At 47.0% G+C, this 18,030-nt stretch overlaps 3 protein-coding genes across 3 annotated transcripts; 2 read left to right on the forward strand and 1 right to left on the reverse strand.

Moving 5' to 3' along the window:
- Nucleotides 1-1,940: 1,940 nt before the first annotated feature.
- LOC117584903 lies at nt 1,941-3,372 on the forward strand. The gene has a single exon (XM_034274045.1). The coding sequence runs from the start codon at nt 2,328-2,330 to the stop codon at nt 3,255-3,257; it is 930 nt and encodes a 309-aa protein (XP_034129936.1). The 5' UTR covers nt 1,941-2,327; the 3' UTR covers nt 3,258-3,372.
- Nucleotides 3,260-12,797, reverse strand: LOC117584901 (poly [ADP-ribose] polymerase tankyrase). Its single transcript, XM_034274040.1, is given in 7 exon segments — nt 3,260-4,891; nt 4,957-5,113; nt 5,181-5,473; nt 5,538-5,695; nt 5,757-7,670; nt 7,731-8,513; nt 11,965-12,797. Coding segments are annotated over 7 exon segments (4,635 nt in total). The 5' UTR covers nt 12,158-12,797; the 3' UTR covers nt 3,260-3,754.
- Nucleotides 12,798-13,298: 501 nt separating this feature from the next.
- Nucleotides 13,299-17,243, forward strand: LOC117585241 (myb-like protein AA). Its single transcript, XM_034274642.1, has 5 exons — nt 13,299-14,047; nt 14,173-14,567; nt 14,637-15,435; nt 15,496-15,806; nt 15,872-17,243. Exons 1-5 carry the CDS (start codon nt 13,976-13,978, stop codon nt 16,221-16,223), a joined length of 1,929 nt encoding a protein of 642 aa, XP_034130533.1. The 5' UTR covers nt 13,299-13,975; the 3' UTR covers nt 16,224-17,243.
- The last annotated feature ends 787 nt before the right edge of the window (nt 17,244-18,030 follow it).

An 18,030-nucleotide genomic window follows, 5' to 3' on the forward strand; every position in this document is an offset into this window, starting at 1 on the left:
CACGAATGTATTTGATTCCATTTAATGGCAGTGCTACTCCACCCACCGCTAAGCACCTCCAACACAACTAAACAAACTTGGTGGAGTCCAACTATGTACTTGTAATGTGCAAAATCTGTTACCATATTGATAAATATATATAAAATATGTGCAGACTTTTATAGAGCAGTTGGTCCTGCGTGCAAGCAATCTGTCATTGATATAGATTTAAAGTTTAAAAATTGCATTAGTGCGGGCCCTATCGATAGAAACATCGATTGATTTTGCGGGCTTAAAACGTTGTCCAGCACTTAGGCGTCGCGCAAATTTCAATCTGAAATTGTTGCTATTTTGTGCATTATATAGAAGTGTAAATTAAGAAATAAGCCGCGGAGGGGACTCCTCAGGAAGCGTTTCGACTGAGGGGAAGAATTGTAATATAACCAAACATTTATCGTTTTAGTTATATTTCTTTTCAAAATTTTTTTTGCTCTTTTTTTCAACCTCAGAGGAACAAGAGATGCATTTCCACCGTATGCGAACCTGAGCAAACTGCAGACCCGCTGCAGTGGGCATACCAGAGGAGAATGTGGCTCATTCCCACACATAAATGTAGGATGTTGATTGATGTAATGCGCGTTGCAACGTCCAATCAACGCTGTGATTATCAATGGACTTGCCCTAATGGAATTCACGTACGTACATACATGCGAGATGCAAACTAGAAGATGAGAAGAACGCTGCGATCAGAACTATTCCCGAATGAAGTATGTGCAGTCCGTTGGACACTCCTTTCTTTGGACACGCTGGGTGGTGGCCCCCGAGGTGGTTGGCACCTCGCCTTTTGCCGCTGCCTGCAGCTGCTCGTATAGTTGCCTCTTTTCTTTATTAATGTGTCTATATTTCTTAATTAAATTACAGTCTCTCCCATAGGTGATGGTGCGCGTGTAATTACAGTGTTTATATGGCATTTGGGCATTCATCTTGGACGCCTGCTGCTGGTGAGAGAGAGAGAAAGGAGTGGAGTGGAGTGGAGTGCAGCATTAAAACGTCACCTGATGTAGGCCGTGCCCAGTGCTTATTTGTCGTTGTTTGAAAATACAAATTGCACTAGTCCCGGCCTGCAGAGAGTGTCGCACACAACGAGGCGGCTGGCTCTTCGCATCAACGTTAACCCAAAATGTGGCATGGTCATGGCAATGGAATCTTGGTCTCTCCTTCTCTCCCTCTCTTGCATTTTGCGTGCAACTGCTGCTGCTGCTGCTGCTGCTTGCTGTTCGTCAAAGTCAAGACCGAAAACCGAAGTCTTCGCATCTCTTGTCTGTTCTGTCTCTCTGGGCCTGTAATTATATAATTTAATCAAATTACTTGCATATGTTGCCGAAAAAAGACCAAAAAAACGAAGAGGATGAGGAGGCCGAAGTAAGACTTGAGAAATCGGCAAATGCGGGGCAACATAAGTGGCAACAGAAATAAAAATAAATGCGCCGCTCCTCAACAGCAGCAGCAGCAGCAGCAGCAGCAGCAGCTCCTTGGCCTCGAAAATGGTTTATAGCTGGCTGCACTCGGTCGCTCGTCGAGCATTTTTGACAGTGAAATGTGCCTGCATGTGTGTGTGTGTGTGTGTGTGTGTGTGCGTGGCCGAAAGAAAGATATTTGCGTACTTTAGCATTCATCATCATTACTCTTTCGCAGTGGCTCTGCTCTGCGGCGTTGCGGTTGCATTTTAAACATTTTTAGGCGCAACTTAGCCTGACAGCCCGGCTTGACAGTTGCAAATTACCGTCAACCGCAGCCTGATGGCCAAAAGCTGACTGCTGCAACATTGTAGTTGTGGTCAGTGGAGTCACGCAAGTAATCGTTTTCCGTTTTATTATGAAAAATATGTAATTTTTGGCAAAAGAAGGTGCACAAAATGCTTTAGAGATACTTTTAGTTAAGTTTAGTTTAAATTGGCTGACAAAAATCCCACAACTGAACCCTCTACGAGGGTGTCGGCTAGGCAACAGACCTCCAGTTTTCTGTGCTCTACACAGAAAGGGTCTGGCTAAGTCCATCCTGTCACGAATCTGTGTTAGCATCCACTCGCCCTCACACCATGGTGCGGCATAGTGTAGTGCAGGATGGACATGGTTGGTGGGTCCCCCCAAAAGTCAGGGTGTTAGGCGATCCGTGCCCATTGGCTTGTCGTGCAGTCGGGGGGGGGGTGTTAGGTTTCCTACAAACGACTGTATCCACACGGAGCCTCAGCGATAACTGTCCGCCTCGTTGAGTACTTCAGGACTTGCCGTGTTAGCGGGGGCTATGACACGGTGGACCTCGTCACCCCTACACTCGTGGGAATTTCTATGTCAAATCAAAATACAAAAAAAAAAATTAAAATCAAAATCAAAAAAGAAGTAAAACAGAAGGAAGTTGCGGATCCACTAAAGCAGGATCTTTGCAAAAAGCAACGAAAACGTTACAATCGCTACATAAGGGAGGGCATGCAACGGGAAGAAGCCAAAAAACGGGCCATAGATCCCAATGCATATGAACTGGCAGCGCGTAAAAAGGCGAAAAATGTTGCGCCTCCTGCTGCAAGTGTTGGCGGCAAAAGGAAAGCTCCAGTCCCAGCGAAAGCCGTTGCCCCTAAGCGTGCCAAAAGTGTACCAGAGGCAGAGAGATCCATTGACATGGCCATCCTGGCCAATACTTACCCGCTTAGAATCCTTCGCAGAAGCGAGGCGAAGAAAGTGGAGGCAGCGCTGATCGAGGAGATGCTGAAAGGCTGCCCACACAGCATCAACTTTGATGGCGTCCACTTCAAGGATGGCGTTATCATTGTGAAGTGCCGCGATAACAGATCCAAGGAGTGGATGGAGCTCACCGTACCGAAGGTACACGTGCTCAGCAATGTGCTGTTGAGCAGTTGCCCTGTCGCTGATTTGCCCAGCATGAAGATTGTCAAGATACACCTACCGCGCACCGAAGGACAGAACGCCATGCGTTTGCTACGCGAGCAGAACAAGGACCTGGACTCTGATGCGTGGGAACTGCTGAGCAATTGCCTTACCAGAGAAGGGGGACACTTGGTGACCCTAGGGCTGAAGCCGCGGTCGCTCGAGCTGCTGCAGCAGAACGCCCTGAAAGTGAGTTACCGCTTCGAGCAGCTGCCATGCCGAATTTATGAGGATCAAACAGCCCAGGGTGATGATGAGGAGGTGGAGAATGCCATGTGGTATGTGGATATTCCGGATGTACATAGTCATAGAGAAGAGGATAAACTTATTCTATGATGTATAATGTATATTTTGTATATTTAAATTTAATTGGAGTTTTGAATCTTGTTTAAATTAACTAAGCTTAAACACACTTAAATAAACGCGGGAGCGCAAATTTAATTAATTGTAATGTAATGCATTCATCGTCAAGAGGGATGGGGGATGGGGCATGGGCTTTAGGGGTTTATTCATCGTATTACTTTCTTTTGTTTTGTTTTTTAATATTTCAATTCGAATTAAAATCACCATCCAAAAGTGGCTGCAATTTTGATTATTTCTGCCTGCGGCTCTTCTTGTTATTAGTTTATTTTAATATTATAGTTGAATATTTGAATAAACAACGAGAGAGAGAGAGAGGAGAGAGAGTGGAGACGACGACGACGACGACATCTACTATGGGCTATAATAGCTAGTAATTTTAATAAAAGTCTAAGGAGCAGTAGTAGAGTTCGGATTTGGAGTAGGCCAACAAAGACAAAGAGATCATTAACCACAACATCGGCGGACCACCGTCACAATTCGTACGTTATATTGTTCATATGATCGCGCGTCTTGCGCGGCTTAAATGGTGCCGCAAAATGCTCATAGGCATTGTCCGCATTGTACGACGAGCAGCGTCTCAGACGATGATGTTGCAGCGAGCTGCTGTACGGCGCATTGCCATTACCCGCCCCACCACCACCACCACCACCACCACCACCAGCGCCAAAGCAACGCATGGCCGCACACAGGAGGCTGCACCAGCGCCAGGACGAGGAGAACGTATAAAAGTGATGACCGTTGCCGTTTCCATTCCCCTTGGACAGCAGATGCTGGCGACTGTGATGCAAGTACTGATTGTAGTTGGAGCGAAAACTGCTACTATCGCTGCTGTGGCCACTGTCTCCGCTGTTGCTGCTGTCGCTGCGCCGCAGGCCCAAACGGAACAGATTCCCATTATTGTGGGCGGCATTGGCAAAGTCCTCGTAGTCCAAATGCGATTCGTACTCAAAGTCGCGATCAATGGAGACGGCGGGTGTGATGATCATAAATTGACTGTACTTTGGGCTGCGCTGTGGCTGCTGTGGCTGCTGTTGCTGCAGCTGCTGGTGTTGCCTCTGACGATTGCCTCGCTGTTGGTTGGCCAGCGAATTGAGCAGCGTTTGATTGGTGTCCACCGAGGAGTAGCTGTTGCTGTTCGAAATTGGCGACATGTCATTGTTATTGTTGTTGCTGTTGCTGTTGCTGCCGCTGTTCGTGTGGCTAGCATTGTTGTTGTTGCCATTGTTGTGCGTAAAGACTCCCGCAGGCGTTGGCTGTGTGGTGGTCACACCCATCGATGAGTGCTGCTGCTGTTGGGGCTGGTAGTGCTGGTATTGCAATTGTAATGTCTGCTTGGCATGCCTGGGCCGCCTCTTGGCAACTGGAGCTGAGGTCTGTTGTTGTTGTTGTTGTTGTTGTTGTTGTTGTTGTGGTGGTGGTGTTGTTGCTGTTGCTGCTGCTACTGCTGGTGGCATTGGCAGCTGTGGTGGCTGTTGTTGCTGCAATGCTGGTGATGTTGTTGTAGGCGTAGAGCCAACAGAGGGCATCCATCATCTTGTGTCCTCCGTCCCACTATTGCTGTCATCGGGCTTGACAATTTGGTAGGTTATCAAGTACTCTGGATAAGACTGCAAGGCAAAAGGAGAACTGTTGATGATTTCTGTATAATTAAAGTCACGCTTACGATCATCACCTGTTCACCCCGATAGACCACATATTCGGCGTAGTGCAGGCCACCAGCTGAGGGACGTCCCACCACCGAATGATGGCCTGGTGGCGCATGAGCCATCTTCATGGCGCTATATTGCAAAAAGGACTTGCCCAAAGCCACGCGACACAGCAGCAATTGTCTGACAAAAGCAAAAGAGAATATTGTTGGACGAAATGATTTAAAGTTTAAGCAAATTGAATGCCCACCTGGGACACACGTAGCAGGACTTGTCCTTGTGCGAGGGACACCCGATGCCACCGCCAATGCCATACACATACTGATTGCTCTTCGAGCTGTGCTCTGCAAAGTAAATGCCAGCGCCAAACATGCCGCCAATATACGCATGACGCTCATCGAATCCTCGCTGCACAATGGCATTGATGAAGGGACTTCCATGGAAGAGCATGCGCTCGTTCGACTGCACAAAGTTCTCCTCGGCAATCTCGTGGCGTCGATGGGCATAGCGTTCCCATAACTTGCGATTTTGTACCTTTTGCACCTAGTAATACGAAGCAAAATGAATTGAAAAATACATTCAATAGTGCTTCAAGAGCAGGACGTACCCTTATAATATTATAGCGCGTAAAGTAACCGCCCGACTGGCCATTATCCCGATGCTCGCGTATTGTCGCCTGCATTTCCTCCTCAACGGCCACAAACTCCTTGTCGTCTGGCAGCAGATCCACCAGCAATGTGCACAAATTCACATTGTTGCCAATGCCTAAAGGGGGAATAATACAAGATCAGAAAAGCATTAAGACAGCGGAGAGTATAAACATTACCTGTGGTGGCTCGTAGCTGTGCAATTCCCTTGAGTATCTTGTGCCTGAATCCATAGGCGGACACGCCCACCTGCTTGAGATCATCGTGTCCCATCTCCGCCAGTATGTCCAATGTGATTTGTTCCCGCTCAAACAGCTCAATCAAATGATTCAACTGCTGGCTGCTCAAGAACCCAGAGACATTTGTTATCGACTCTGCATCCGGCATTAGATCCTCCGTGGCGGAGGATTCAGCTCCATTGGCCTCGGCACCCTGGGCAGGACTGATGCGCGTACAGCTGGCCATGGGCAGGGGCACGGGCACACTGAGCGTCATTGAGGCACCTGTTGGCAGCAACACAGTCTCTGTCGTGGGCGACAGCATGGCCGAGGAGGAGGCAGATCCAGTGGATGCCACACCAGCAGGTGAAGCAGCAGCTCCCGCAGCAGCGGCACAACCAGCCGTTTCCGGCGAGGGGGAGCAGCCAGCCAGCGATAGCGTGGAGGCGCTCAGTCCCTGCTGACTGAGCGACGTGGCCATGGCATCCTGTAGCAGACACTTGACATCCTCGGCGGTGGCCAGCTCTATGGGCGTTTGTCCCTCCTGGTTCTTCATGTACGCATCGGCGCCATGGGCCAGCAGCAGCGAGCACAGCTGCGTCCGTCCCTTTTGGGCGGCCTCATGCAGCGGCGTAAAGCCCCACTTGTCGGTGGCATTCACCACGGTCTTGTGCTTGATCAGCAGTGCGGCAATGTCCAAGTGACCGTACGAGCTGGCATTATGCAGGGGTATCAAACCCCCCTTGTCTTGTGCATTCACATCGGCCCCGTTCTCGAGCAGATATTCGGCACACTCGAAATTATTGTAGCCAGCGGCCAGATGCAGTGGCGTCGAGTTCCTGCCCTGCGCATCGCGACAATTGATTGTCTCGGCTGTCACCAGTCGCTGCACACGCGCCAGATTGCCCTTTTTGGCAGCATCCAGCAGGGCGGACGGGCCACGCAGCAGTTCGGCAACATCATGATCGGATTCCTTGACGAGATCCGCTGGTGTGGCGCCATCGCGATTCTTTTTCATGGGATCTGCGCCATGCTTTAGCAGCAGCTTGCAAATGTCGTACTTGCCCTTGGCGGCGGCCTCGTGCAGCGGCGTGAACTTCCACAGATCGGAGACATTCACATTGGCACCATGCTTGACCAGCAGCTCGGTGACCTCGTAGTGGCCATACGAGCAGGCATTGTGAAGCGGCACCAGGCCTCCCTTGTCCGCGGCATACACCTCCGCGCCATGCTCCAGCAGAAACTGAACAACGGGCACGCGGTTGAAGCCGGCGGCAAAGTGCAGCGGCGTAGAGTGTCGCCCATCGAGATCCCGACAGTTGACAGTGTGCGGATTATTCAGCACAATTCTGCGCACAGTGTCCAGATCGCCGGCCTTGGCCGCATCCAGCAAATGCGTCTCGCTGTCCGGTGGATTCTGCAAGAGCTTCAGCACGCTGTCCGACGCCAGTTGAGCGGCAGTGAGTCCCTCCAGCGAGACAATGTTCGTGTCCACCGCATAGGAGAGCAGCAGACGCACGGCCTGCTCGTCCCGGGCACAACGATGCAGCGGCGTCTGGCCGAGGCTGTCCAAGGCGTTCACCTTGGCCCCCTGCTTCAGCAGCGTCTCCATGGCATCGTAGTGCAGCAGCTCAGAGGCCATGTGCAATGGTGTCAGGAATGCCTTGTTCTTCTCGTTGAGCAGGGCGCCCTTGCGGGCGAGCAGCTCCATGAGTTGCTTTCGCTTGCCATCCAGACAGACCACGGCCAGGTGGAGCGGCGTGTCACCCGTGTACGGATGCACAAAGTTGACAATTTCGGCGCAAACGAGCTTCTTGGCACGCGACACATCGCATTTGCGGCAGGCATCCAGCAGGCAGTGGCCCTTGTATTCAACTGAAAGAAGGAACAGCAAGGATTAGAGGAAACTTCTTCTATGATTCGTGCTCAACTCACAGGCAATCCTTTCGCGCAGCTCTCGCGTTGGTGCCGCATCCATGGCCGACTTGCTGTGGCAGTTGAGTAGCGTGGGATCAGCGCCGCGGCTCAGCAGCAGGCTGCACACCTCCACACGGCTCTTGGAGGCTGCCTCGTGCAGGGGGGTAAAGGCCCACAGATCATTGGCATTCACATTGGCGCCCGCTTGGATGAGCAGCTTGGTCACATCGAAGTGCCCATAGGAGCAGGCATTGTGCAGGGGCACCAGTCCACCCTTGTCCTTGGCATGCACATCCGCGCCGTTGGCCAGCAGAATCTCCACGATGCCAATGCGGTTATAGCCAGCCGCCAGATGCAGCGGTGTCGATCTCCGGCCATCGCTGGCATGACAATTGACATTCAGCGGCGTGAGCAGCGCCAGCAGTCGATCCTCGGCACCCGATCGAGCAGCCTCCAGCAGCTCGTCCTTGCGATACTCTCCGGTTAGGACCGGCCGCGTGGCGTCGTCCGCCAGCTCCAGGGGCGTCTTCTGTTCCGAGTTGCGTATCGTGTGATTGGCTCCATGCTGCAGCAGCGCCAGGCACACGTCCACCTTGCCCTTGCTGGCCGCCTCATGCAGCGGCGTGTAGTTCCAGTTGTCGGTGGTGTTCGGACTGGCGCCCGCCTTCAGCAGCAGGCGCACCACTTCCGCATGCCCGAAGGAGCAGCAATTGTGCAACGGATGCAGGCCGCCCTCGTCACAGGCCTGGATGGAGGCGCCGCTGTTCAGCAGAAATTCGACGACCTCGCGGCGTCCGTAACCTGAGGCGGAAACAGGAAATGAAATAATAATTAAATGTTTGTCTCTATTTCTCTTTCCCCATTCGATGGAGGTCGGGGTCGTGCAACAAGCCCTAAAAGTGAGTGTGGGGACGGTCTCGTCGGTTTGTACTTTTGTACTTGTCTCGATGTCTATGAAATGTTAAAATCATATAAAAGGCAACGAAAGAAACCTCTTCAATCGCTTAAAGCTGGAACGACACGTGAAGGTTGATTTTGGAAATGTATTTATTGAGCAGAGAAGCAGAAACATAATGTGTACCCCCCCCCCTATAATAAACATATTTTATGTATTTCTAATCAATATTCCTAAAGAAAGGAAACCGAAAGCCTTAAGAATAAAGAAAACAATTATCCGTGAGAAACCACTTATCACTTATCACTTGGAAAAGCAACGGACAGACCGATATCTTAGCCAAGAATGTTTGTAATCAGCCGGTGATTGGAAGATAATTATGAATTGAAATCAGTAATATAAAGAAAATGTATGAATGCACTTCCATTTGACGTACTTATATCCATACACTTATCTTCCCCTATCTTCCACATGTGTGTGTGTGTTTCTTATTGGTTTTTGTGTGCCAATCTTTGATCTCTGAGTCATCTGAAATTTTAGTTCCGCCATACAAATATGCATTACGCTTTTCGGCAAAAGTTTTTAATGAACAGCAGCAAACATCAAGCAGCAAACAGAGAACCGAAACCAATTACAAATCTCTGCCCAAACAAAAGCCTGCAGCCCCCACACCCCACTCCTCTCTGTCAGAGCCAGAGCCTCCACCCACCCAACCAAAAAGTACGATAGAGTTTGCAAAACATTTCTGCCATTCACTTTTTTTTTTTTCGTTAGTTACGAAAGTTTTGCATTAAAAATTAATAGAATGGAAAACTTCAACTGTTGCACTGTTGAATGGCTGTTTGAATGCTGCTTTGTGCATGGCAAATAAATAAAACCAGAGAGATCCTTGAGGCGAACCACAGCTCTACGACGTGTATAATAATTTTGCAAGTACTCCAAACACGAAGGTTAATTTGTTTAATTTTTTTAAAGGGGTAACAATAAAGCACTGTTTAACGACTAGCCAAGATATGAGGCGAGGAAGGTCGCTCTCAGATGGTTTATCGACTTTATTATCATTTCCCAAAAAGCGGCATATGTATGTTGTGTGAGTATGAGTTGGGTTACCCTTGGGATAGAAAAGAAATGAGCAAAGAAAATAATTATTTTTTATGTATGCAGACCAAATCATTTATCATTTTTATTTTGAGCTAAACAGTTGTCTAAACAACGTTTTCATGTGATATCTAGAGTTTATGGAACATACTGCTCCATACAGTGTCATCTATGAGAGTATAAACAGAAGGCAGGTAAAGTATCAGCCCTTAGGTGGGGATTCTCTTGGATTCTTCGACCCCAAGGCATATATATTTTATTTTGTTTTCTCGAGAGTACTCATGCTGTCGACTGTGCGTCGTGTGTCGAAGAATAAATCTTAGAGCATCAAGAGAAAAGGGTACAAGGACATGTTCCCTGCGGATTTAATCGCTCGATTTTTGGATATAAGCTTCTCGCACACACACACACACACACCCATAGGTTAGGAGCTCTTAAAAGATAACGGTGCAGTGCCAAAAAGCTGATAACAATTAAGAACGGGATTGCTTTTGTTGATTGAAATATTAACAAAAAGAAACAGCAATATAAGTTGACAGGGAAAAACGTGATTATTTTTGCGGCTTTCCTTCCTCTCTCTCTCTGTCGCTCTCTCGCTGTGCAACAGGTAAGTATCTTGGTGAATATCGATCAAATAATTTAAAGACCAATTGCAAAACAAGACAAAACCTAACTGTACTTATTGTACAGCAAAAACCACTTGAAGATCTCACTTTTTGTGCACAGAACGTGACAAATAGTAGTAGACGGGTACAAGAAAATAAAATAAACTCAGCGGCAGACAGAAAAGTAATAATAAGTAGAGGAAAACCAGTTTAGAAAGAAAGACCCACCAACGAATGAATCATGGAGTAGACCACAAGAGATAATAAAACGAACGACAAGCGAATATGTATGTATGGTTGGGTAAAAAAATAAAAATATCACAAAAAGAAGTCACCAAAAGCCAAATTGATATGCAAGTGGCGGGCGGCTCGTTTGCAAGTGAAAGGGTTAAGTAGAAATACATAAAAACGGGGTCTCCTCTCTTTCGTAGAATGATTTCTATTTCTTTTTGGAAGCTGCTGCGTGCGGACAGTCAGACAGATAGACAATAAGGCTGCAATGTATGAAAATGCTAACTAGGCCAAAGTCACAACAAAAGACGTAAAATAAAAATATTGGGCCACAAAGACGTCAGCAGGATGGCGCATGCAGCGCCGCAGCAACAGCAGCAGCAGCAGCAGAAGCAGCAGCCACAACAAGTCGTCCTGCCAGCGACTTACCTCATGCCACCCCAGCCCCGCAGCAGCCAGTCACTGTCACCCCATCATCATCATCAGCAACATCAGCAACAGCAGCAGCGTGCAGCCTGTATATACGAATGTATGGCATATTTTTAAACTGTTGCGGAGGGTATGGCTATTTTTAACCATTGTTTGTTACATACGTGCCATAGAAAGAAAGCATCTTGCTGACGACTTTTCAGCTGGGGGATTAACCGAAAACGAAGAGAAATAGCAATCGCCAATCAGTTGCAGGGCGAATGCTGCATAAAGTCTAAGGCAGTGTACACAAAAAAGGCTTTTCCTGCTGGGTATTCTTGTGTTCTTTCAATTAAAATAAAAAAAGGTTCGATAAACATGTCTCTCATCGAATCTCATCCCTGTAAGGACATATTTTATATGCATATTTATATTTTCAAAATTGTACAACCAGGGTATAAAATCTTTCGTGTCGCTGAAGCTAACTGTTATGCATTTTTTGTTGTTTTTAAATGTTAAAATGCAACACGCACACTCACACATTCAAAGAGAAAGAGAGAGAGGGGGGGCAAGAGATAGATGGGGCGAGAGAAGTGTCGAGGCTATACGCGGTTCCGGAAACCAGCCCGAAAGAACAGAATGGGGAAAACTAGGTCAACTCTCGACGCCATTGGAACACCCGACCGACAACGGACAACGGACAACGGACGAGAGACGAACGCCACGCGAGTGGAGTGTCCGACAGAGAGAGAACTACGACAATGACGCCCGCCCGTTCGTTCGTCCGTCCGTCACACCCAAAGCGCAAGTAGCTCAAGGCCACACAGGCAGCAGCAACTGCATGTGTGTGTAGGGTGAGGTGGGGGTGGGGGTGGGGCTGCGAGTCCTTCAACCTTCCCTCAAGGGGTGCAAATGAATGTTGTTTTTAGAATGGCACATAATTCGCATATGATGCATGTGCTTGCGGGCGGGGGGCTGGGCCTGTAGTAAAGAAAATCCTTTGATGCAAACTTACCCGCTGCAAAATGCAATGGCGTAGATTTTCGTCCCGCCGTGTCTCGTGCGTTTACGGTCTGTGGCGTTATCAGCTTCTTCACTTTGGCTATTTCCCCCGTCTTGCAGGCCTCGAAAAGCTCACGCAACGGATCGTTGGCCATGACCGTATCGAGATTAACATTTAGTATGGCGCGACTCCGACTGTTGGCCATTGTTGCTGCTGCTGCTGCTGCGCTGCTCTTCGCTCTACTATCTTTTCCCCTAGTTCACTTTTTAGCTTTTATTTTTTGTTTACACACTAACAAACACTGGCACACTATCGCCGAACACACTCACACACGCACACCCCGACAACAACAATGAGGTGGGGATGGGAACAACAAATTTCGTTAGCTTTTTCGTGTGTGTGCTGTGTGATTCTCCCAACCGCAGAAAAACAGACAGCTGCTGCTGCTGCTGGTCTGGTGCTCCGCCACTTCACTTCTTCCACCTGAACGCGTCGACGCTGCTGGGCTCCATGGTGACGAGATCACTTGGCACAGAATGGGGTGTGGGGGTAAAACAGGAGCAACAATTCGCCAGGCTGCCACGCACACCCACCGCCTCTCTGTCTCTTTCTCCCGTTTTTGTTGTTTAATATTTAATGCACAAATGCACAGCACAACTCAAAATCAATAGAAATGCGTGTCTGATTGCTGTTAACGGTCTCGCGGGGGTGCTGCAACTGCCTTTGGGCCAACTTTTTTTGGCTGTATCGTTGGCTGGGTGGCCTCTAAATGCACTGCTCGCAAGCACGGGCGATGGTTTAATTTCTAATTAATTTTACGCTACTCCGCAATCGCGACCCATTGTTTTGGTAGGGATGGACAAATATGCGATATATCAATGTATCGATATATATTGTTTCGTGGTTGAATACTGCCGTGGACTGCCGAAAATATCAATATGGATATATATAATCAACGCAACTACTTCTTGGAACTCGGAGCAAATCCTTTCTTATTTTCTGTTTGTTTGAATATCCACGCGACTTTTTGATTGTACTTATCGATGACAGGGCTTGGTTGGGACCCATATCGGTACTTTTGTGCGATAGGTTAGAGTGAAATTGGGCGCGTACTTAAATCTATGTTGAAAAGTTCAAAGTTTGAGCGGATAATCACAAGTATTAATGGAAATCTTTGATATGGAATATTCCAAATCAATATAATTGGAAAAATACATTGAAATGTTAATGGGCTATTGAAAGAATTGAATCAAATTAATTTACGGTATATTTTGAAAAGGATAATGTATATTTCGGTGTATTTCTGAGAGTCAGATGGTATTTTTTATCCACCCATCCGTGGTCACACTGAAGTGCATGCCAACAACAATGCGTGCGTTTGTTTTTCGTTTTTTTTTTCGTTCAATAAATCCATAAAAAACGATATTTATCTGGTCCCGAGGCACTAACAATCGCGACTACGGCACGCGTGCATGTGAATAAATGCGGAGATGCATTGCCTGAAGAGATAACACGCTCAACAAGCAGATTTCTAAAAAAAGTGAATCAGAATTTTTCCAGCGCACATACACACACATGCAAATGACACACATGCATACACAGAAAGCAAACCAGTTGTTGGTGGTGTTGTAAATAAGTGCAAGTAAATCGGAATCAGGCAGCAGCGATCGAAAGAGTCCCCATAAAGCAAAAGAAAGGGAACAAAACAAGAGAAAGAGAGATACAGAGAACGTGCAACGAGCGACAGGGAAAAGTGGAAAAGCAGCTCCACCCCCTATTTGGGTGCAACACACACGCTTGGCTGGGTACGCGACAGCAGAACGTCGAACGTCAGTCAGGCATCAACGGCTACCCGGGAATCAGTCCACCTTCCTAGCAGGCAAGCAGCAACCGTCTGTCCGTCAGTTGGAGCGGCACTCACTCTGGAAAGCAATTTTCTGGTAGCGACGGCAACGGCAATCAAGAGACGGCAAGCAGAAATAATTGTTCCGGCGAAACACCGACACCACAATTGGTTGCCAGAATGGAGCTGAAAGTCTGGGTTGAGGGCATCCAGCGGATTGTCTGTGGCGTGACGGTGAATACGACGTGTCAGGTATGTGGTGTAGTGCTGATGGGCTAATTGGAAACCATTTCCATTGGCCACCACTGATTGGTATTGATTTTGTTGTTAATAATGAATGTCTCTATCCATCTCACATCTTCTGTGCCATGGTATAGGATGTGGTGTTTGCCTTGGCCCATGCCACGGGCAAAGTGGGGCGCTTCACGCTGATCGAACGATGGCGCAATAATGAACGACACCTGGCACCCAATGAGAATCCCATGAAGCTGCTACTCAAATGGGGCGAGTATGCAAATGATGTGCAATTTATATTGCAGCGTTCGGAGAATAAAGCTCAGCAGCAGCCAACGCAGCAGACGCAACAGCAGCAGCAGCAGCAACAGCAGAGCAACAATAACAACAACAATTATGCTGTGATGACAACGAAAAAACCGCTGGGTCCAAACAATAGCAATAACAACAGCAGCGGCAAGCCAGCGCCCACCTTGCAAAAACAAAAATCGAATGTGGAACTCAGCTACCGGACAAAGGAATTGAAAAAGAGTTTTGGGTGCGTTTCGTCTTTATAAATAATAATAATACGAATAATAAAACTCATAATTAATGACTTTTCTTGCAGCGGTTACGATGCCAAGCAGTTTGATAATATTGGCATAGTCAAGGGCATACCCCAACAGCAGCAGCCGCAGCAGCCACCACCACCGAATGCCACACCTGTCGCCACGCGCTCACCATCGCCACCGCAGGCAGCCAAGGAGCAAGTGCCACCGCCGCTGCCGCAGCTGCTGCTGGATAACATTGCAGCAGTGCCCATAGTGGCCAAGCATGAGAAATCTTTGTCGAATCCACTAGATATGAGCAGCAGCAATGTCTCCAATGTGGCTGCAGTGGCCGCCAATGGCTATAATGACTTGTACAACAACAACAGCAGCAGTCAGAATATTTACAGCCAGCTGAGCAAATCGAGCAGTGAACTGCGACGCGCCAGCCCCAATGAAATGTACTACAGCAACAACAACAACAACAACAATAATAATATAAACAATAACAATAACAACTCACCGGAGCTGTATAAACAAGCAACGCAAATACCAACAATATCGGCAAATGGAGCTTTAGTGCCGCCACCGTATCGTGATCCGCCGCCACCCAGGAACAGTCCCATGTGCCAGAATCAGCGCAGCAATGCGGATACCATATCCAATGCTTCCTCCTCCACGAATCCCTTTCTCAGCAGCGACTACGATCAGCACAGCAATCACAATAACAATAACAACAACAACAACAGCAACAGCGGCAGTGTATCCATGGAGGAGGGTGAAACCATGATGTTCCAGGCCACGCAATACAACGATCTGTTGCAGCTGATAAAATTTCAGCGAGAGAAAATCACAGCACAGCAAATGGAATTACAAAAGGTACAACTTCAGTTTATGTACAACTCAATTTCGACTAAAATGTTTTCCCTTTGTGCACAGTTTGATACGGAAATTGTTTACTTGGAGAGCAAGGAGCGTGATCATGCCCATGAGCTGGAGGCCATTTCGCGGGAAATCTCCAAGGCCGATCAGACCTTTCGGCAGGGCAGCGAACAGCTGCAGACACTGCAATATGTGGAGGAAGAAAATGAATTGGTCAAGCAGCAGGAGAAGACGCTCAAGTCGGAGATAGCACTGCTGCGCTCCAAATTGGCCAACTGTGAGACCGAGTTGCTGCAGTGCAAGAACAAAATGCGCCTGCTAATGGATGACATAGAGCTGGAGCAGCAACAGCAGCAGCAGAGCAATCGGTGAGAGCATTGAAAGACCTTGTAAGACCATTGGCTAACTAATATTTATTTTGTTCGATTGCTAGGCAAACGGTGGAACGTGATTTTCTCATGGAAATGGAGCGAATACAGGGCGAAATTGATCAGGCATTGCACAACACGGACACCTCGAACAAGACGGCGGATAACCTGAAGAAGGAGCTGCTAATGATCGAGCATGCCATTGCCGAGAAGAAGCGTCAGGTGGAGCAGCTGGTCAACGAAATGAAGGAGGTGAATCTGCAGAGTCTGACGACTGTGACCACCACCGAGGAGATCAAGCATCTGCTCGAGGGACAAGCCAACAAACAGGGCAGCAGTCGTCGCATCATTGGCTCACCGCGGCAGCTGGAGACGGCAGTACCGACTAGTAAAAATCCCCATGGCGTTTGGGTCTAAAGCACAGCAGCAGCACACAACGAAACATAAATATTTTTCTAAGCGTGTTTATCAGCAACAAATGTTTTCTGGGAACAAACAATTTGATGGGACACATATCTTGAATGCATAATGGAGTTGAGAGAGCACAACGCTTCCATAATGGATATCACAATTATACACCATAATATTCTATACAAATTTTACAATGATCCATCCAGGGCATTGCCTTAGTTCAATTTACTTTCCGACCACAACAAACACCTAATGGATCTCTCAAACTAATGATTACAATTATTGTTACAACTTTTACAACACAAACACACACACACACACACAAATATCTGCGCACAAAAGTTTAATCTATTTTATATGCCACATTCCATTTATGTTGTAGTTTCATGTGCTATACTTTTGAGTAGTTTTTTTGTTGCTAGTCTAAAAACCCCATTCCAATCTCCAACAAACGCCATTTGTTGTTCATTTTACTTAAACTAGGAACCCTTAATTGTTGCAATAATTCGGAAAAGCCTTTTTACCATTTAAGTAGTGCACTTAGTGATTCGCTTACGAATGGATTTATGTATTCACAAAACACAAATTAAATTACACAACAAATCGATTGTACTGTAAGGCATTTAGGCACAGCTTTAGCAAAACAAACTGAGAAAAACAATTAATATATAGCAATGCTTTGTTGAACGTTTCACTTCTAAAGTGCTTAGCCTAAGCCACCGGTTGGGGTTGCCCTGCGTGGAATCCCACACTTAAAGCAAATGCAAATGCAAATGGTGTTTAAACATTAGTATTTATGGCTGCATATTTTTGTAGTTTTTTGTTTTTAGTTTTAGTTTTTAATTAGCAATATTAAATAGTTACACACCACAAAAAACATAAAACATAAAACATAAAGCACCAACAGCAATGCAATTTAATTATTAATACATATTACTATTAACGTTAAAAGAAAACGATTTAGAACAAATTCTAATTGCATTATAACTAAATAGCGAATAAAAATACAACTTTTATTATTTTTTATTTCTTTAAAACTCGAAAAAGTGCAGTTTTTTATGTAATTGGGGAACGGGCTACAGGAACCAATAGTAAGTAAGAGCAATAACTACTTTCTGGGTCATCACATCAACAAAAGTATCTTCAGATAAAATATGTCTTTAAATTTACCAGCGAGAAATATTAAAAAAAAAAACCAGAAAAAAGTGCAACTTGTTACCCAGTGGGATTTGAACCAGTTACTAGGCATCCGGCAAAAACTGGCAGCAACTGAACGGACAACGCCACGGCGGGTCAGCCGAACTCTAAAGGAACCTCCGCAGTCCGGACAGCCGAAGCAAAGGCAGCGCTGCAGCTGCTCTGCTGCTGCTCCTGAAAGAGCAAAATAAAATCAGCAACAAATGCCAATGTCAGCTTCAGTTGGCCATTGTGCGTTGACGTGTTTGGTCCTGTACATTCAGAGCTTTTCCTTTTGAAGGCTGCGCGCGGTTGTTGTAAACGTTTCTTTGAAACCAAGTGTTGCCTACTTTTGCGGGCTGTAAAATAAGGGAAAACCCAGAGAACACGCATTTGAATGGTCGGTTGGCGGTTGACGGTCGTCGGTGTGTCTTATCGCATTGACACAATCTTCAGTTCAGAAGTGGTCAAGCAAGGGAGCCTTAAGTGGCCACGGCACCACCATCAAGAGCTGAGGACACTGAACGGACATTTTTATGACACTTTTCCACACCAAATGCTGTTCAATTGCGACGATTGAGATAATGAGAGTCCTGTTTTGCCTTGCCTGTTCCTTCTGTGTTCGGGCAGATCATGC

This window comes from Drosophila guanche, unplaced genomic scaffold (assembly GCF_900245975.1).
Source record: "Drosophila guanche unplaced genomic scaffold, DGUA_6, whole genome shotgun sequence".
NCBI classification, from domain to species: Eukaryota; Metazoa; Arthropoda; class Insecta; order Diptera; family Drosophilidae; genus Drosophila; species Drosophila guanche.